General features: G+C 60.0%; 3 protein-coding genes across 4 annotated transcripts in view; 2 read left to right on the forward strand and 1 right to left on the reverse strand.

The window, feature by feature from the left end:
* Window positions 1-1,824: 1,824 nt before the first annotated feature.
* On the reverse strand, window positions 1,825-6,538 carry EIF4EBP1 (eukaryotic translation initiation factor 4E binding protein 1). 2 transcript variants are annotated; one of them, XM_017831942.1, is made up of 3 exons: window positions 6,296-6,538; window positions 3,339-3,509; window positions 1,825-2,180 (listed from the first exon to the last, which is right to left on the reverse strand). In XM_017831942.1, the coding sequence occupies exons 1-3, from the start codon at window positions 6,441-6,443 to the stop codon at window positions 2,146-2,148; spliced, it is 354 nt and encodes a 117-aa protein (XP_017687431.1). In that variant the 5' UTR covers window positions 6,444-6,538; the 3' UTR covers window positions 1,825-2,145. The 2 variants fall into 2 exon arrangements, with proteins under 2 accessions (XP_017687431.1, XP_017687432.1); XM_017831943.1 differs by having other exon boundaries at window positions 1,825-2,177; window positions 6,296-6,536.
* An 8,452-nt stretch (window positions 6,539-14,990) lies between these two features.
* Window positions 14,991-17,201, forward strand: ADRB3 (adrenoceptor beta 3). The gene is made up of 2 exons (XM_017831807.1): window positions 14,991-16,249; window positions 17,162-17,201. The coding sequence occupies exons 1-2, from the start codon at window positions 14,991-14,993 to the stop codon at window positions 17,199-17,201; spliced, it is 1,299 nt and encodes a 432-aa protein (XP_017687296.1).
* Window positions 17,202-19,327: 2,126 nt separating this feature from the next.
* LOC108505617 (nucleoplasmin ATPase-like) overlaps window positions 19,328-19,485 on the forward strand; it is a 1,242-nt gene continuing 1,084 nt past the window's right edge. The window contains exons 1-2 of the mRNA XM_017831808.1: window positions 19,328-19,401; window positions 19,477-19,480. Of these exons, the coding sequence (XP_017687297.1) occupies window positions 19,328-19,401; window positions 19,477-19,480 (78 nt within the window). The remainder of the gene's footprint in view (window positions 19,402-19,476; window positions 19,481-19,485) is intronic.

A 19,485-nucleotide genomic window follows, 5' to 3' on the forward strand; every position in this document is an offset into this window, starting at 1 on the left:
AGGCCCAGGGTAATATTTGTACAAGTGGTGCACTAAGGCACGAGCTGGGGCGGGCAGGTGGTGTTTGTCCCGTGACTGGGACACAGAGCAGGACACAGGGACATGGAGAAGGACTCAGGGACACGGAGCAGGGCACAAGGACACGGATTAGGATGCAGGGACACGGAGGAGGACTCAGGGATGTGGAGCAGGATGCAGGGACACCGGGTGTGCTGCTCTACCCTCCTGCGACAAAAAGGGGCCGGGATGGGAAATGCAATGACAAAGCCAACACTTGTCCCTGGACCTCCCCAGAGCATCCCAGCTGTGCCACAGCCACCCACAGCTGCCTTCCCTCCCTCCCTGCCTCCCACCGTGCTCACCAGGGCTCAGCCTGCAGGAAAAGCAGCTCCTCGGCCTGGGAGTGCAAGTGTTGGGCAAGGAACAGAGCCTGGTGGAGCAGGGAACTGCCCTGGAATGCTGAGCTGCTCCGTGCAGGGCTCGGGAAAGCTTGGAGAGCTGCAAACACGAAGGCAGGCAGGAGATGGATCCAAAACTGCCCAGCTGAGGGATGCAGTGGCTGGGGGTGAGAGGGAGGGGGTGAAGGACTGGAGCAATGGGGTGCTGAGACCACTTGGTCCCACGCCACGGGTGGAAAAGTTCAAGGAACGGGCTCAGGACAAATTGCAGGGAGCAGATGCCCACAAGCGTCACCTCATCCCATCCACAGCTTTGGTCAGGACTCTCTCTGCCCCCCACGACTGCCCCCAAGTGCCTGTTGCCCCAGGGCCCTGGCCGGGAACCCAGCGGGAGCCCCGACCCTCCCGGACAGAGCCCTGGTCACACCTGGCCAGGTGTTTCACAGGGAGCCCTCCCTCCCTCCGATTATCAGCTATGCATTGCTGTCCCAGGCACCTGGGGCTTTGATGCTCCCCCAGATCTGCATAAGCTTCAGATACCAATGCAAAGCTTTCAGGACAGGGACAAAGTATTTAACACTTCCAGCACGTGTTACCTCTCCTGCAGGTGGGAGGGAATGGGATTTAAGAGCATTACCTGCAATACCTGACACTTACCCCAAAATCCAGGCCTTTGTACCGACACCAAATCCTGACCCCACAAGGCTCTTGCAGCAGCTCCTCTCCAAACCCTCATCAGAACCAAACCTGTGCAGAGTTGCAAGACTGATAAAGTCACACCAGAGGGCAATAATTTTGGATTTGTTCCCATTAAGGTTTCAGAGAAACCCTTAAATCTTATCTTGGAGAAATGCGGGTTTATCTGTAGCAATTGCTTTGTTCTGTTACTCATTATTAAGGGTTTGCATACCATAATGTCACCACTGAGCCTCATTAGCAGATATTTAAAAGCTATCTACAGAATCTGATCTGCACAGACACTCATTGTGGTTCAGGAAGTCTGAGGTCCAGGCTGTGCCCTGATATGGATTGTCCTCCTTTGAGGTGCCTCCACTCCCCCTCAGCATTCACACAGCAATGTGTTAGAACCTCTTGCAGACCACATTTATTAAACCTGGGGCTAAAAATGCAGATATTTGGTCGATGGGGATGCAAATTGGGCCTTCCCCACGGAAAAATTAACTTTTCTCACGTGAAAATTCCCCTCTCAAACCCAGATTTGTTTCTAACCCCCCCCCAGCCAAACCCTCTTTCCCAAAGCCCTGACCCCTGCCTACCACAGGATAAAAAAGAGAAACAAGGGTGAAGCAGCACTGGAGTTTCAGCAGGGATGACAAACCCAGGTAAGCACTCACCCCCCAAAGAGACCCGCTGTGGAACACCTCAGGCCGGTGCTTTCTTGCTGGAATAAAGGACAGAAGCCACATTTATTGCATTCATCTCCACACCAGGAGACTCCACATGATTTTTATTTCTCCCTTATATAGCATTTCTGTAACTGTTACAGTATTAAAATGATTAACAAAAGCATAAAACTGGAACCAAAACCAAGGGGTGAGAGTGTCTCCTCTGGCACTCCGAGACCTGGCCCCTGGAACAGGACACGCTCTGCTCTCCCAAGGGAATCAACTGCCTTTCCCAGGAGCAGGAAGGCACTCAAGGCATGGGCTGCTGTAAGCCTGGCTGGTGGGAATCCTCAAGACAAGTCCTGGTGCTTCACTGGATCAGCACTCCCCGGGCAGGTGCATTAGATGTCCATGTCAAACTGCTCTTCCTCACCTGCTGAGGGGACAAAACCACAAATGAGTCCTCTGAGTTCCACACTGAATACCAGGGATTGTGGTGAAGGGGCGAATGGCAGCTCTGCTTCAGAAATGGGGCTGTTTGGGCTTAAAAATCTGCATTCAGGCATTGAGGCTGGTGTGAAAACCATCTTGTGAAGCTCTTGTAAAGGTGTCAGCTTTTGGGGATCTTCCTCTGACCAAAAAGAGCAGAGGCAGAAAAAATGCCCTTTAAATAATTTACCCCTACCCCTGGATGTCCTTCTAACAGGGAATGTAAGGACCCACGTTGATGACAATCACTGGTACGAACCCACACAGGCACATTTCACAACCATTATCCCTCCAGCTGCTCCCACAGCCTGGCAGGAGCCAGCCAGAGCAGCCAGGATCTGTTCCTGGGCACAGGGATTCTCTGGGAGAGTCACAACCCAGCGCCCAGCCTGTATTTCAGGGTAACAGAGGGTCCAGCGAGACACTTGAGGTCACAGGAGTGTGAAGGCATGAGGCAACTCTGGAAAGATTCTGCTTGGAGTGAGCATGGAAGCCAACAGGAGCCTTCAGGACTTTATTTATAGAGAGAAGATAAGTACTTGCACTTGGTAGCTTCATGTTGCTTCAAGAACTAACCTCAAATAACTCTAAGAACAGTTCTTCAAGAGCAACACTGGCTCGTGTTGCTGCTTCAGGGCCTCGGTGAAGTGTCCCTGTCACAAAGTGGGGTCAGAAACAGGCAGGAGGAATTTACAACTCGTGCTGATATTAAAAACCCTGAGTAAATCCTACTGTGAATTGTAACCTGAAGCCCCAAGCAGCTGCAGCACGGCCCAGGACAGGGAGAGGCAGCAACAGCTGCCTCCTCTGCTCTTCACAGGGCTCCTGATCCAGCAGCAGCCTCCCAAACGCCGAATTAACGGGAATTACAGCAAATCACACTTAATAACCGAAAAAGTCACGTTGCTGGGGCCCACAGCAGGGCCACAGAGCCACGAGAGCCTCGTTACCCCCATGGCGTCGAGCCCACTCTGGTTTTCCAAGAATTCCCTGGAGCACTGACCACGGCTCATTGGAACCTCCTGGCTCCGTGCCAGCCCTGGAATTTCTAGGAACCAGCCGTGTGCCCCTCACGGGTCGCTGGGTCCCTGCTGCCCCCGCTCACCTGCGCTCGCTTTCTCCTCACAGTTTTGCACGTGGTGGTTTTCGAGCTTCAGCTCCTCCACGCCGGGGCTGGTGACGCCTGGAATGTCGGGAAGGTCGGAGGGGGGTGTTTTGGCCACCGGGGAGTTGCGGCACTCCATCAAAAACTTACGGTCGTAGATGATCCTGGTACCTGGGGGAAGGGGGACAAGAACATGGTCAGGTGTCCCCGCCCAGCGCTGGAGCTGGATGGTCTTTAAGGTCCTTTCCAACCCCAAACCATTCTGGGATTCTTGGATATTTAAGTGATAGCTGTGATTTAGCACTCACTGCTCAGGCTGTGTTGCCTCACAAGAAAGCCAGGCACCTGAGCCTTCACCTTTACTTACAGATACAGTGTTCAAGCACCCAAATGCTGTCAGGTTGCTGCCCAGAGGGAACACAAGGCTCCAAACCCAGCCCGGTGCTGGAAGCGACAGATCCGGCCCCTTCCACCTCACCCAAGGTCACAACAACCCGCAGAGCAAACAGAAAATCGAATTTAATTTCCACCCATGACCAGAAGCAGGGCCAAGAGCTGCAGGTGGACACACCTGGACACACCAGGGGCCAGGACGTGGCTGTGCCATGCCCGCACAGACACCTCCCTTGGCAGGGCAGCAGTTACACACACCTTGCTCAAGGCTTACACAGAGTTGTTAATGCTCCAAGGGTTAACCAGCCCACAGGCAGCTCTCCCTGCCCAGCAAGACAAGCCAGCTCCAGCCCATCACAGCGAGCCTCCGGGCACGGATTTCTAGGAATACACGGAACAGCCTGTTCCTTGTAAAGGAATTGCATGGAAAAAGCTCCAAAACCACAGGCAGAAAAGGGATCTCCCTCCAAACAGCCCACAGCCTTAACCCAGGAAGTGCTGGAAAAGCGTTTGCTTTCCAAGGGTTGCACACCCCCCTGGATAAGGTCTGTCCTGCCCTGCTCCTGTTCCAGCCAGAGGGAGAGAACTAGTCCTTGTGACCTCCCCAAAAGTGTTAACTAAAGTACACATGTGTGGGCAAACAGCTCCCGTTACCATCTGTCCTGGAACAGTCAACTCCCTTCGCTTTGAACACTATAAATATAAAATAAATATATATAAACCAACGTGTCCGGGTGTTGTGTTCCAGTGGAGTTCTGCAGGGGAGTTCCCAAAACACTGAACAACTTCTCACTCAGGGTTTTGAATATGAGTTGTTTCACAAGGTGTGTGTGGGGGAAATCCAACCCAACGTGCAGCTGGCTGGGAGAGGGGTGTTAAGATTCCTGGGAAGCTTGGGGAGCAGGACTAAGACAGGGATTCCTGGAACTGCAGCTCATGTACCAGCACCAGGAGCTCAAGGGCTTCCACATCCTCTGACAGCCACGTGCCCAGAGCTCCCGAAAGCAAAAGGACTCTGGGCTGTCACAGAGCCACAAACAGGCTCCTTCACACCCCCAAAGCTGAGTTCCCTGATGCTGTAAGGGAGGTCAGGGTGGATTTAGCAGGAAAACCACACCCCATGGGACTCTCTGCTCCCTGGAAGCCCCCGAGGGTCTCGCTGTGCCCACAGGGCAGACACACAGCCCAAGGCTCACAGCCCACGTCCTCCAGCAGCTCTGAATCATCCCCTCCCTCCAGCACCCAAATTCCAGCCCCAGGGCCGGGCAGCACACGGTGTCCCCAAACAGGCTGGGACAGCCCTGGTGTCCCCAAACAGGCTGGGACAGCCCTGGGTGGGTCACGGGAGTGCCGTGGGCACTGCCAGGTGGGCACACCCCAACCTCAGCTCCAGGCACCCACCAGCTCCCCGGGGACAAACAGCTGACAGCCCTCGTTACTCCACGCCGTTAATTGCTCCTTTCTGTTCTGTTGCTCTTGGCTGAGGCTCAGAGAGCCTCCCGCTCTCCAGCACAATTCCTGCAGGCGCTGCTTTCAGAGGAGGGAACACACTGGCCAAAACAACCCCAAACCTCAGCTTTTCTGCACACACAAAACCCACTGTGTGAGTCAGCAGTGCCACTTCCCCTTCTCTCCAAATTTTAACCCCTGGAACCCAGTGGTGGGTCCGAGGGACCAACTAAACCTCCGTCCCCTCCCGAGTGCAGCTTCACCATTCCCGCTGCTCAAATCCATCTGGACATGGATGCAGGGGGGGAAATTCTTAGAGGTGTGGGAAAAACAGTCATCCCAAACCCCTGCTGGGCGGGAGCAGAGGCAGCTGGAATTCTCCACACCGACCCTGTGCCAGGTGCCATCACCTGGAGCTGCCAAAGTTTGGCTTTTCTTGAGGCCAAACTGCCCCAAATAAACACCCGAGCAGGAGAGGGGGCACAAAACCCCTCTGATGGAGGAGCCCTTCGTATACCCTGTTTATTCCTCTTATTTGAGGACCAAATCCCTGAAGATTTCCGACTCCTGGCAGCTCTGGGGCTGCACAGGACTTGCAGCAAACAAGGAGAGAACCAGCCCATGGCCTGTTTGCAGCAGTGGAGCTGCCACACTTCCAGGATTTGGAGCAACCTGGGAACAAGAAATAAAGGAAAAGGCCTCCAGGGCTTGCTGACTGCCGGAAAAAACAGCAAATATTAGAGATTAGAATTAATCAGTAACCCGGGGGTAAGGTCAGGGGTTGCTCCTTGGGGGGCACAGCCCCCAGCCCCATCCCTGGGCAGGTGGGAGCCCCCCGGACCCCTCATTCCTCCTCCGGGCACAGCCGTGTCCGAGTTCCCGGGGAAAAGCCCTCCCCAAAGCAGAGCCCCCTCCATCAAGGTGGGGACCCCCCCCTTTCATATCCCCGTCCCACCAAGGGCCCCCCAAAGCTCCCCAGAGCCCCGGGGGCAAAGCAGGGGCTCCCCCTTCCTCCCTCTCCTGGGACAAAACGAGGAGAACCCCTTTGGCCAAAGCGAGCCTCCCAAGCCCCTCCCGGGGCGCAGGAGCCCCCCGAAGCCCCGTGCCCCGCTCACCGCCCGGCGTGGTCCCGAACACGGTGCCCCCCGGCGTGGTGCTGTAGTCGCCGGGCGGCAGCGCGGCCCCGTCGGGCAGTGCCAGGCACTTGCCGGGGCCGGGGATGTCCCGGCTGGGCGTCTGCCCCTGGCAGCAGCGGCCCGACATGACGGCACCGGGACCGCCGGGATCGGGATCGCCGGGACCGGGATCACCGGGATCACCGGGATCACCGGGATCACCGGGAGCGCCGCCGCTTCCGCGCCGGGACACGCCCCTTCCGTCGCGCGGGAAAAGAGGGCGGGGCGTGCACCAGAGGAGGCGGGGCTTTGCCTAAATATGGGCAAGGGGCGGGGCAAGGGGCGGGATTTGTCCTGAACGGCAGGGAGAGTGGGCGTGGTCTAGCCTGATATGGGCGGGGTCTGTGTGTGGGCGTGGTTTAGCCCGAGCGGGGGGCGCGGTTTGACTCAATGGAGGCGTGGCTTCATACGAGAAGAGGCGTGGCCTGTTGGTGGGTGGGGCACTGGGCGTGGCTTAAGATGACAGTGGGCGGGGTCTGTGCGGGGCACCCCCAGTTCCCCCTTCCCCCCCGAGGCACCCACCGCCTCTGTCCCCTATTTTGGGGGATCCCCCGCCTCGTTCTGTGCCCCTCTTGCCACGCCGGGCCCCCCCAGCAGCGCTGCCGCTGCCCCTTCGTGCAGCGGAGCGGGGGGAGCCGCGGTGGGAGGTCCGGGTGGTCCCTGTGGGAGCGCTGCGGGGACAGATGTCTGCCCGGCTTGGGTGGAGAAACCCCGTCCCAAATGGCTCTGCCACCCCCGGGGGGCCCGGGGACAAACGTGGCAGGGGCCGAGGGGGCCACACACGCCGTGTCCCCGGGGATGCTCCAGTGGGATGGAGCGGTGGAAAAATAGCGTTTTTCTTAAGATTTTACTAAATAAAAGATTTAAGGAGAAGCTGGCGTTCGGCGGCGGCGGGGGGGGGGGCAGGGTGGGCCGGGAGGGACCCCCGTGCTGGGCAGGGGGAGGCTGGGGTGTCCTGGCACGAAGCCCTGGCACGAAGCCCTTCCGAGCATCCTTGGGACCACCACGAGTACCCGCTGGAAAAAGCCCCTTCAGCCCTTCCCTGCTCCCCCAGCTGCGGCCACAGAGCTCTGCTGACCCTCACTGGACACCGGTCCAGTGCTGACATCTGCTGACGGCCGGGATGCCGGGAGCCAGGATGGATTCCAGCACGGATTCCAGCACGGATGCCAGCACGGATGCCAGCACAGATGCCAGCAGCACTCCGCCCGCTCTGGAGCAGCGCGAGGTCACTGGGGCTGCGGCAGTGCCCGTCCCTCGATCGGGGCTCGGGGCTGCTCTCCCAGCCCAGGCGGAGGGGGGACACAGCCAGTCCCGTCCTGCCCAAACCATCATCCCGGCTCCAACAGGTGGAGCTCGGCGGCCACACGCTGCTCCGGACCCTGGCCCAGGACCAAGCTCATCCCTGGGGAGCCACGGGCCGGTCCTGGCGTGTTGGGGGTCCTCGGGGGGGCTCAGAGCCCTTTCCACAGGGCAGCATTTTAGTGGCCAAGGCAGTGATCTCCTACCGGGCTGGGGCATGGAGAGGGGTGTTTCTGCCCCCCAGGACCCCTGAGACCCCCATCAGGCCACGGTGCCAGGCAGGCAGCCCTCGCCCTGTGCCAGCTGCTGAATCGATTAGTGGGCACTGGGGCAGGAAAATAACATTTCCGGCCACAGAATGACATCAGCAGTGACCCCCAACCCAGTGAGGCAGCCACTGCCATTTCCTCCTCCTCCCAGAGAACAGACCATTACAGGGTCAAAGAGCCAGGAGGGTTTAAAGGTCAAGGTTTAAGGGCACATCCTGGCTGGGGCAGAACAGGGGCCCCTGCTCCAGGGGTCAACTGCCCTCGGTGCCTGTGGAACCCCTGGTCAGGGTGTGGACAGGGATTGGTTGCAGCAGTGTGAGGGGAAACCCTCCAGGGAGTTCCAAATCCCACAAAACACCCTTCTGGAGGTGCCCCTTCAGGGAACCAGACTCTTTCTGGTTACAGTATGTTCCTCTCCAGGGCATTTTATCTGCCCATTCCCCGGGCAGCTCCCAGTGCTGGAAAGCCCTTTGTCATCCTCATGTGACGCGAGGTTATCGCCTCATTGCCTTCTAAATCGGGAGCAGAAGTGCCTCTCCAAGGCGTCCGTCCCTCCACCAGCAGTGTCTTAGCTGCTGACCTGGTATAAACCACTGGTAGCTGAGCAGGGGTGGGTTTTGGTGAGGGACTCACTCCTCCTGGGGAGGGAAATGTGTCTTTTAAGCCGTGAAATGCCCCCAGCCCTGGTGTGAGAGCAGCCCTGGGGTCGGCGGCGGGGGCACCTCCTGCCCAGCCCTGCCATCAGCGGCCCCGCTTCCCCCAGTACTGACTGGGCTGTGATTGCTGGAGGGTTTGCTGAGACAGGAAGAAAATATCCCGAGGGGAGGATAAACTCCCGCCCGGTGGGCAGCGGGGGCTGCTTTCATCTCACCCCATCCATCACCTCCCCCTCCATGGTCCATGTGGCATTCCCAGCCCCACCCCGCACCCCGTCCCTCCCACGGAGGCTTGGGGACCCCACCGCAGCCCCACGCAGGACAGGGTGATGGTGGATCCCGTCCCGGTGAGGATGTCCCTGTGCTGTGGCATTTCCAGCCCGTCCATCTGTGTTTACATTCCCCTCCGATCGCGGCCGGCGATAAGGACAAACCCCCGACAAACCCACATCCCTGCTGCCCGCCCAAGGGCTGTTTGTGCAGATAAAACTTGCCCCATAAACAAGCCCATCCTGCCTTTGGGAAGGGCATCTCCGCCGGCCCCGGCCCTCGGCAGGAAACCCTCACCAGGGCCCCCTGTGTCCCGTCCCCTGGGCACGGGACAGGGCTGGCACTGCTGGGAGTGCTCAGCACCCCTGGTTGGTTCCTGCTCTTGACATGGGTTAAAAATAGCCACCATGGCACGGGATTCACCATGGCAGCCATGGCCAGAGCCGGAGGGGAAGCATCTGAACCCCTCCTCCTCATCATCATCCTCTTCTTCCTTGTTGTTGTTGTTGTTGTTGTTGTTTTTCCTCCCTGCAAACATCAGGCTGGAAGCAAACACAACTCAGGATCAGCCCCAGGAGGGGATGAGGGGGGCTGGGAAACAAGGATAGCTGCTGTTGGGTGGGGGGGGCACAGCCAGGAGCTTTGGCAGAGGGTGCCTGGGGCAGGGAAGGGAGCAGAGGAGTGGCAGAGGAGGCAGCCGGGCGGCACGTGGCAGTTTGGCCGATGTCCCGTGGCCGTGGTTGGGCTGGCAGGAGGCTCCACGTGGGGCTCTTGGCACTCGATCCCTCCCCGTCTCTGCTAGCTTCCCCCAGAGCAGCTCCTCTCCCCAAACCCTCACTCTCCCACCCTGCTTTGGGGCAGGGCCAGGAATCCCACCGCCGGGATGCTCCTCTATCCCTCGGAAAGCCCTGCCTGAAAGCCCAGCTCCCTCCGAGGTTATTTCTGCTGTTGACATTTTTTCACGACACTTCCCACACTTTTTGTGAAATCTGTACCCCTGTTATTGCAAACTTCTCCCTCCTTCCCCCCACCCCGGCTTGCTTTAGCAATAGCTGCAGGAAAACCAGCCCTGACGGGGAAGGAGCTGTGGAAACGTCTGTAACTCCTCTGCAGGTCCTGATGGCAGCACGGGGACTCTCCCTTCTGAGGGTACTTGCAGCTGGAGGGAGATGGGACATGTCTGAAGTGAAACCCTGCTGTGAGGTGTGACAGAAGTGTCAGAAATCGGGAATATCTGCCCACAGGCAGTGCTCTGGCTGCTGCCGTGGGCTGCTGTGGATTTTCCCCTCAGCAATGTGGGAAAGAAAACAGCTTTATTATGATCTATTTTTTAATCTGAAAACATAATTGCGCAGGGATCTGGGGGGCAGGAGCAGGACCTGGGATTGCCTTAGAGCAGCCTTTGACACTGGCTGGGTTTCAGGACCCAGATGCCCCTTTCCCTCGTTCTCACAGTGCTGCCGTGGCCTCAGGAAGAGCTGCAGCCCTGGGATGGCAAGTGCTGCTCCGGGATGGTCCTGGAGGGAGATCCCTGCCTCCATCTCCTCTCTGATGGGAAGCAGCATTCTCCGTGCCAGGTTTCCTGCCCCTCCAGCCCCATCTGTCCCCCAGATCCACCCTGGGGTGCCCCGAGGAAGATTCCACCAGCCCTGCCCAGCCCTTGACAGGCACCACGGCTCCTTCCCGCGGGCTGTGTGTCCACAGGGCAGAACGCTGTGGGAACGGGCTGATAAACAGGGAGCGGAGTGACCTCAGCCCCGGCGGCAGCTCCGACCTCCCGGGTGCCCTGGGGTCCGCGCTGCCTCCCTCATCACACCGAGGCACTCGCTCCCAGGAGCTTCTCTTGGAAAACAGGATGTGAGCGTGTGAGGCGAGATGCTCCTGGAGACGTGGGAGCTCGGAGCCCCCCGGGGCACGGGGCTCACCCCGAGCTGGGGCGGCAGCACTGGAGTGGCACTGGGATCATCCCTTTGGGCTGGTGGAGAGGCCGTGCTGGGGTAGCACTGGGATTATCCCAGAGTAACCCACACTCTGAAAACAGCAGCTTGCTTGAGAGTCAGTGAAACAGCACATTTTTACTCTTTTTTATTGTTCTGACACAGAGATTTTTCCCTTCCTGCCCAAGCTGTCGTGGTGCTGCAGCTCCCAGATCTGTGCCCGCCTTTGCTGGGGGAGGAGGGTTTATATGGGGACCAGAGTTTATGTGGAGCTTCCTACAGGCTTCCTGGGACAGGCAGTACCCAGGGGTTAAAGCTCCATCACAGCGTGTTTATGTGCTGACAAGGAAATGTGATGACAGAGAATCCCAAACAACTTCAAAGCAAGATTTGTGGATTTGATATGGAAACTATTCGGAAAAGTCTCAGTGAGGAGGGAGAGCCCCCGACTCACCACCACTGGGGACACACAGCCAGAGCAGGACCCGTTCCCAAAGCACAGCCTGGCCTTGGTGCCCGTTCTACAGAGCCCGGAGCTCCCTCCCTGGGGAGGGGATTTGGGGTAAAACATTCCTCCTCTCCTCAGGCAGAGGGAAGAGCATCACACCATCCTCACCCGCCCCCTGTGCTGTCCCCAGTGTTCCCCACAGCCCTGGATCCCCGGCAGGGTCTTCCCTGCAACCTTGAGCCCCATCCCACCTCTTGGCAAGAGGGGGTGTAGTGCAGCCGCCTCCCCCAGGGAGCGTTTGGGGATGAGGGAGGCAGGAATAAAAGGCTGGGGGGGTGGGACCCTGTTGGCACTGTGGTTGGCGGCCCTGCAGGGCTGGTGGCTTGTCCTGGTGGAGGTGATGGTGGGTGTGTGGCTGTGTCCTGGGTAGCTGTGGGTTGGGGGGTTCCTGCAGAGGGGGTGTCTTGTCAGCCCCACATGGCATCACCGGGTGCCAGAGGTCTCTGGGCAGAGTGTTCTCTGAGCCTTGTGTGGGGCATGAGCGCCAGGAGGAAGGCACTGTCACCTTCCTACAGTGTGTGTGGATTTTTGGGAAAACCTTTTTGGGAACCTGGCGGGGAATGAGCGCTGATGGAGAGGCAGGGCTGCGGTGCCATCCCAGAGGTGCCAGTGCCTGCGACTCTCCAGGCTGGGGGGGTGAACCCCTCCACTACCCCTGCCCTTTGCTCTGGGCTGGAGACTTGTGCCAGCACAGCTCTGGCTCGGAATTCCATTGCACAGGGAACACTGCGCAACAGGAGCCTGGCTCAGGAGCAGCTCTGGAACCGTCTGGTGCTGCTGCAGAGCTGGGCTGTGTCTCTCTGGGTGCTGCTGTGCCTCTCCCTGCTCCGCCTGCACCCACGCTCTGGGGAAAGGCTGCACAGACAGACCCCCGAGGGCTCAGTGGGCAGTTTTGGTGCCTTCACCTGCTGTGCTGGGGTTGCTTTAGGACCCTCTGCTTTGGTGGGGAGCTGAGGAAGCTGGACCAGAGGGCAGAGGGGGACGCTGGTGTCCCCACTGTCAGTGTGCCGATGGCAGCGAGCAGTGACACCACCGTGACTCCGCCGTGTGATGGGTTTATCTCCTGTCCTGTTCCGAGTATGCAGCCACATGCCAGGGAGGGAGCGAGTTCCCAGCTATAAAAAGCTTTTGTTTTATCCATAGCTGCTACTTGAGCTCTCACCCCTTGGCCCCTGTGGCCAGGCAGAGCCTGTGCACCCTCAGATGTGTCTGGGACCAGCTCAGGCATCTGTTTCCTCTCCCCAAACACATCCGTGGGCACCAGGAGCTCCATGTGCTGCTGAGCAAGGAGAGTGGCTCTGCCTGTTCCCTGCATCCCATCTCCCCCCAAGCAGGGATCTTCCCCAATTCATCCTGACTCTCTATGTATAAAGAAGTTTCTTTAAATACCCATTGTTTATTCAGTATCAACAGCCAAAGGAGCCGCTCTGATCCATGGCATAAACAAACTTTCCCAGAGTTTTCTAAACAACACTTGACCCTCTGGCCAGCACTTCCTACAGGGTCTTGCCAGGGCTGGCTCTGCCTCCCCTGCTGCCAGTGGCCATGCAGATAGGGCCAGGGCAGTGCTTCTGGCCCATGGCAGGGATGGGAAGGGGGAGAGGATGCTTCCCCTGGTGACAGCTCTGGGCTGGAGGGAGCAGTCGGGGTCTCCATCCCTGCAGGGGCTCGAGTCAGGGCTCTGGAGCAGTGGGGATGGGGGTCAGAGCTGGGCAAGACCCAGCACCTCTGTGCTTCAGTTTTTCCAGCTGTAAAACTGGGACAAAGATATGGAGCCACGTTACTTCCCCTGCAGTGATGAAAGGCCTGGGAGTCTCCCTTCCTCTCCTCAGCCCTGTCTGCTCCTTGGGAAGTGGGGAGGGAGCCGAGCTCCCCTGCCTGGGAGTGGGAGGAAAAGCCTGATTTGAATTCCAGAGAGAAGACATCAGGAGGGTGGGTTGGATGCCTGCTTGGCCCCTTGGGAGCATGTGTCTGTGTGTCCCACTGTAGGCAGTGTCTGTCCGTGGGAGCTCCCTGCAGGGCACAGCGGGGTGGGCATGGCCAGAAGGTGCCATGAGGGACTGTCTGCAGGAAGTCATGCTCTAAAACCCCCAGGGGTGAGTCCCACAGCCCCTGTGGTGCCCAGGAGCCAGTGCACAGCCCAGCTCTGCCCGGCGGGCACACTTTGGGTGGCCGCTGCTACCTGGGGAGTGGAGGTGAGGATGGAAGGAGGAGGGAAGGAGGAGAAGCCACCAGCCCCTGGTCAGCCAGCAGTGTGGTGGCAGAGCTGGGCATCCTGCTCGGTGCCTGTCCTCTGCCAGCTCCGTGGACCCAAGCCCAAAGCCCTCGTTTATCCATGGACATTCCCACTGATGTTCTTGCTTTACTTTCCAGACACAAATCCAGCTCCGTGGGCTGGTCCATGCTGGAATCAGGTGTGCAGCCACGCTGGACAGATGATGACACCCCTGCATGTGCCGTGTCTGTGCCGAGCACCATCCTGGAGCCAGGACAAACCTCCCTGTGAACAGCAATTCCCAGCTCGGTCCCAGCCGGCAGCAAATGCTGGGGCTGGGAGCTGAGCAGGGCTGGATCAAGCCCTCGGCTGAGGGCTTTGAAAAACCAAAACAGCCTCGTAAAGATTGAGCTCGTAAAACCAGGGCTCTGCTTTGTGAGCTCATGAATGGGAAGAAATGCCAACCGGATCATTTTTACACATATTTCTTTTCCTCTTTGTCAACATTCCCACATTTGGCTGAAACTTCAAAATGCCACATTTGGAGAGCGCCTGTCTTGAAAGTTTCAATGTTTGTATAAACAGCTGATAGGGAAAGAAATGACCCACTCTGGAGTTTGCCCAGGAGCTCTGGGAACAGCAGTGGGGCTCTGGAGGCCCCCAGAGCCTTCCAGATTTTTGGTGTCTCCCCACTACCATGTGTGAGTGGGGCAGGAAGTGTGGGTGGGGGTCTTGGGAGTCTCCAGACATCAGCACTCACCCAAATTCAGGAGGGGAAGCAAGGAAGGTCTCCTCCATCCAGTGGGAAGGAGGTTCTGGCAATAAATGAAACAGTGACTGTGGCCCTGGGCATCGTCTTTGGGAGCAGAGCTGTCACCTTGGATCCCTCTGCTGATGTTCAGAGGGGACAGGGGGGGTCACTGTCCCCACCAGGGACAGCCTGTCCAGCCCAGGGAGAGGCTCACAGGGGGAGCAGGACCAGCAAAGTCCTGGGGTGCACAGTGAGGGGTGAGAGCAAGAGGGGCAGGGTGAGAGCTCAGGTGTGGGGAGAGGGATCAGAACACTGGCGAGGGGGACACAAAGGGGTGAGGGTGAACAGACAAAAGACCAGGGAACGCTGTGCACAGAGAACAAGGACGGACGGGTGGGACTGGGGACACGGCGAGGGGCTGGAGGGCACGGAGACGGACGGGAAGGCAGAGTGAGGGGCTGGAGCGCACGGCGAAGGGCGCCCGGCGGGGATGCCGGGGGGAGCAGGACGGGCCGGGACACCCCATCCCGGGGGGAGGCGGTGCCGCCGCCCGCTCCTCTCCCCTCGCCGTCCGGAGCGGGCAGCCCGGGGCCGCCCCGCGCCTTTAAAGGCTCCTCCTCCGGCGCGGAGGGGACCCGGCCCCGCCGGTCCGCCCCGAGGGCTGCGCCGGGAGCGCGGCGGGGAGCGCACGGCGGGGCGCGGGGCCGGCGCCCCCAGCCCGGCGGAGATGAGCCCCCTCCCCGCGGGCAACGGCAGCGCCTGGGGGGGCTCCGGCAACTGCAGCGGGGCCGGCAGCCTGGGCCGGCAGTGGGTGCTGGGGGCCGCCCTCAGCCTCACCGTCCTGGTCATCGTGGCCGGCAACTTGCTGGTGATCGTGGCCATCGCCAAGACGCCGCGGCTGCAGACCATGACCAACGTCTTCATCACCTCGCTGGCGTGCGCCGACCTCATCATGGGCCTGCTGGTGGTGCCACCAGGGGCCACCATCCTGCTGAGCGGCCACTGGCCCTACGGCGCGACGGTGTGCGAGCTGTGGACGTCGCTGGACGTGCTGTGCGTCACGGCCAGCATCGAGACGCTGTGCGCCATCGCCGTGGATCGCTACCTCGCCATCACCTCCCCGCTGCAGTACGAGGCGCTGGTCACCAAGGGCCGGGCGCGGGCCGTGGTGTGCCTCGTGTGGGCCATCTCCGCCTTCATCTCCTTCCTGCCCATCATGAACCACTGGTGGCGGGACGGGGCGGACGAGCAGGCGGCGCGCTGCTACGACGACCCGCGCTGCTGCGACTTCGTCACCAACATGACCTACGCCATCATCTCCTCCACCATCTCCTTCTACGTGCCCCTGCTCGTCATGATCTTCGTCTACGTCCGGGTCTTCGCCGTGGCCACGCGGCACGTCCAGCTCATCGGCAAGGACAAGGTGAGGTTCCTGCAGGAGCCCCCCAGCCCCACGTCCCGGAGCAGCCGGAGGAGGCGGCCATCCCGCCTGCTGGCCATCAAGGAGCACAAGGCGCTCAAGACCCTGGGCATCATCATGGGCACCTTCACTCTCTGCTGGCTGCCCTTCTTCGTGGCCAACATCATCAAGGTCTTCTGCCGGCCGCTGGTGCCGGACCAGCTCTTCCTCTTCCTCAACTGGCTGGGCTACGTCAACTCAGCCTTCAACCCCATCATCTACTGCCGCAGCCCCGACTTCAGAAGCGCCTTCCGCAAGCTGCTGTGCTGCCCACGCCGCGCCGACCGCCGGCTCCACGCCGTCCAGCAGGACCTGCAGCGCTGCCCCTGCGCCTTCAGCCCCCGCGGGGGCCCCCCAGAGGACAGCAAGGCGGCCCTCGGGTGCCCCGGGGAGGACGGGGAGGGTCGGGGCAGCGGCAGCCGGACAGAGGAGACGTCCTTGGCCCAGGGCTGTGGCCACCGGCAGCGGCCGCTGGGCGAGTCCCGGCTGCAGGGCACCCAGACCACGCTGTGCTCGCAGCTTGATGAGTAGGTACCGGCTCGGGGGGGCTCAGGGCATCCAGCCTTTGGGGAGTGACTGGGAGGGCTGTCAGTGGTGGGTCTACGGTCTGACAGCGCAGTGCAGAGCTGCAGGGCAGGCAGACCCTGGAGCTGGGGGGGCAGGCAGACCCCGCGGTGCACGGGAGAGGTGCTGGGGTGTGGGACTGGGAACCACTGTCCTCTCCCTTTATGTTCCCCTAAACCCCAGGCCCCTCCACGAGGATGCAAAACTGGGGTCCCAGCCAGTCTCACCCCAGCCTGCCAGGACAGATTCTGCTGTTCCTGGGTAAAGGAAATGCTGGTTGTGATCAGGGAAGCAAACCAGCCGAGCAGGAATGTGTCCTAAAGCCTGGGATTTCTCCCTTCTGACCCTGCTCCCACTTTCTGCTGCTAAAGAAGGAAAATGCAGGAACCCCCTCCAGAGTGAGGCACCAGGGCTGCTGTCGCCAGCCTGGGCTCTGTGGGTCTCTTTGCCCTCCAACAGTGTAAATCTGGGAAGGGAATTCATTTCATCCCCCTCTGTCCCTCGGTGAGAGGTGGGCTCCCAGAGCTGGTGGCCTGCTCAGGGCAGGGGGCTGGCAGGAACACCCCTGCTGTGGCTCTGCCCTGCCAGCACCCTGACACAGGTTTTCACCTCCAAATTACAGGGTGGGGGTTTTCCACCCTGAGGGTTTTTTTTATTAGTATGATGAAACTGGAGTTATTGTGGTTACTGTGGATTTTAACCGTGTTTCTCTGGTCAAAACCCATCCTGATGCCTGAGGGCAGGAGAGATTCCTGCCAGCAGAGATGTGCAGAGAGGGGTGCCAGAGGTGCTCCCTGGGATTCACCCGTGCTGAGAGCACGGGGTGGTGAGTGGTGGGAAGGGTTTGGGCTCTCACCCGCTGTGCTCTATTCCAGGTTTGCCGGCAGAGACACACCCGCGGGTCCGTCCGTCTGACCGGGAGCAGCCGAGAGCCGGGAGGAGAGTGAGTGTTTCCCCCGGCCGGGCCATCACCCCTCCGGCCTCTCCTCTGCCCTCCCCGGGGAGTGCAGCCCGCGGCCAGCCCCTTGTGCGTGGTGCTCCTGGATCCCCCTCCGTGCCTGCTGGGGTGGTGGCCGTGGGTCCCTGTCCCCAGCCGAGCCCGGTGGGTGACCCTGTGTCACTCCCACCCTCTTTTTGCAGGGCTGGGGATGGAGAAGCAGCACCAGGGGTGACGGTGCTGGAAGGACCCTCCGGTGCTTGCACTGACCTGGAGAGGAGGGGGATCTTCCTCGGGAATGCTGCTGGTTTCGGGACAGCACTGGCTCCTCTGTGCCATTGGTGCTGGAGACCTGGAGCTGGGGAAAAGCTCTGGAGCTGCTTGCCCAGGGGCAGCACAGCCTTGGGGATGTGTGGGCAGGGGACAAGCTCCCACCCGGAGTGTTCCTGGCATGGCTGGCAGTGGGACGTGGACACTGACAGTGGGATGTGGATGCTGGCAGTGGGATGTGGATGCTGGCAGTGGGACGTGGAGACTGGCAGTGGGATGTGGACACTGGCAGTGGGATGTGGAGACTGGCAGTGGGATGTGGACACTGACAGTGGGATGTGGATGCTGGCAGTGGGATGTGGACACTGGCAGTGGGATGTGGAGACTGGCAGTGGGATGTGGACGCTGGCATTGGGATGTGGACGCTGGCAGTGGGATGTGGAGACTGGCAGCTCTGCTCTCTTGAAGGATGAACGGCCCAGTCGCCCTGGGCTCGACCAGCTTCAGACAGTCCATCTGGAAGGGAGGAGAGCCTCCTGCATGCACAAACCCTCCCAAGGATTTCCATCCCTGCCCTAGCTGCTGCATTCCAGGGCTGGGTGCGATCCCGGGAGCTGAAGTGATGCCTTAGGCAGAGGAAGGGCTCAGGGGAGTGAGGGGAGCTCTGAGAACAAAAGACTTCCCAAACCAGGGAATTATGACCTTGTCAGGTCTCCTCCAGTTCCTCCCTCTCATTTGGGGCAGGTGTCCCTGTCTGTGCTGCTCGGGGATGGGATGGGAGGTGGATTCTTGTCCCACACGTGCACAGACATGCCCTGCCCACCCCATGTGAGTTGGTGTAAATAAGTCACAGTGACTGTACAGGTTTTGTCCTGGTTTGTCTCTCCCCTGCTGTGTGAAATAAACCTGTGAATCTCTGCGATGCCTCCAAGTCCATCCCAAGCAGAGGGGTGCTGCTCCATGTGCTCCTGGGGGGCTGCCTGAGGCTCAGGGGGTACATCCCCCTTTCCAGGGGCTGCACCTGGCAGAGAAAAGCCAGGCCCTAGGCATGCCATGATGCCAGCCCCCAGCCCTGCCACACGTCCTCACACCCTGAAAGGGCAGGCAGAGCTGACAGAGGTGCCCAGTGCCACCTCCTGGTGCCAGGGAAATCCCAGCTTCTGCACGGGAACCAGGGTGCCACAGGGTCTGTCCTGCTGGGATCCCTCCCTGGTGTGTTTTGCTTTTAACACCCTGCAAGGATGAAATCACTAAATAAAGAGAATAAAAGCAGCTCGTGGCAAGTGTAGCCATCTCAAAGCCTCAGACCCCAGTCTGGTAGCTCTGGTGGCTCTCAGGGGGCTCATTTCTGATCCCAGCAGCTGTCCCCAAGCACAAACAGGTTCTGTGCCCCCCAGCCCCCTTGGCCTCATCCTCCCACGCAGTTTAAAGCAGCCCACGAGGTGTTCTTTACCCCCCTCAAGAGCCCAGTGTCAGTGAGTGACTCCCCAAACAGCAGAGGCAAGGGGGGGCTGGCCCAGGGAATGGGGGCCCAGGGAATGGGGGCCCAGGGCTCTGCAGGTCCCCCCTGGCAGGACTGGTGGCCTCATCTCTAATCAAGCTAAAGGGGGCTCAGATGGGCTGTAGGTGCTGCTGGGGGGGTGTGAGGGGTTGGTGGGTGCATTGGTGTCACCTGCACTGCATTCCCAGCTTTCACCTCCCTGGGATCCCCCTTCCCTTTATCAGCAGCCGGTGCCGTGGCAGGTCCTTGCTGCTCTCTGGGTGCTGTTTTCTCTGTTTTCTCTGCTGTTTGTCCCACGTGAGCTGGTCAGCGGTGTCAGATCTGCCGTGGGCGATGGACACCTCGCTTCCCTTCTCCCGCTTGCTGTCGGAGGAGCAGCCCGTGGCTGAGCTGTGGGGTAGGGAGCTGTGAGCCCCGGGGTGCGCTGGGGGCACCTGGTGGCAGGAGCGAGTGGGGGGACAGTGGCTGTGCTCTGCAGGCAGCCAGGCTGG

The sequence above is a fragment of the Lepidothrix coronata genome, unplaced genomic scaffold (assembly GCF_001604755.1).
Source record: "Lepidothrix coronata isolate B3197 unplaced genomic scaffold, Lepidothrix_coronata-1.0 Scaffold197, whole genome shotgun sequence".
NCBI classification, from domain to species: Eukaryota; Metazoa; Chordata; class Aves; order Passeriformes; family Pipridae; genus Lepidothrix; species Lepidothrix coronata.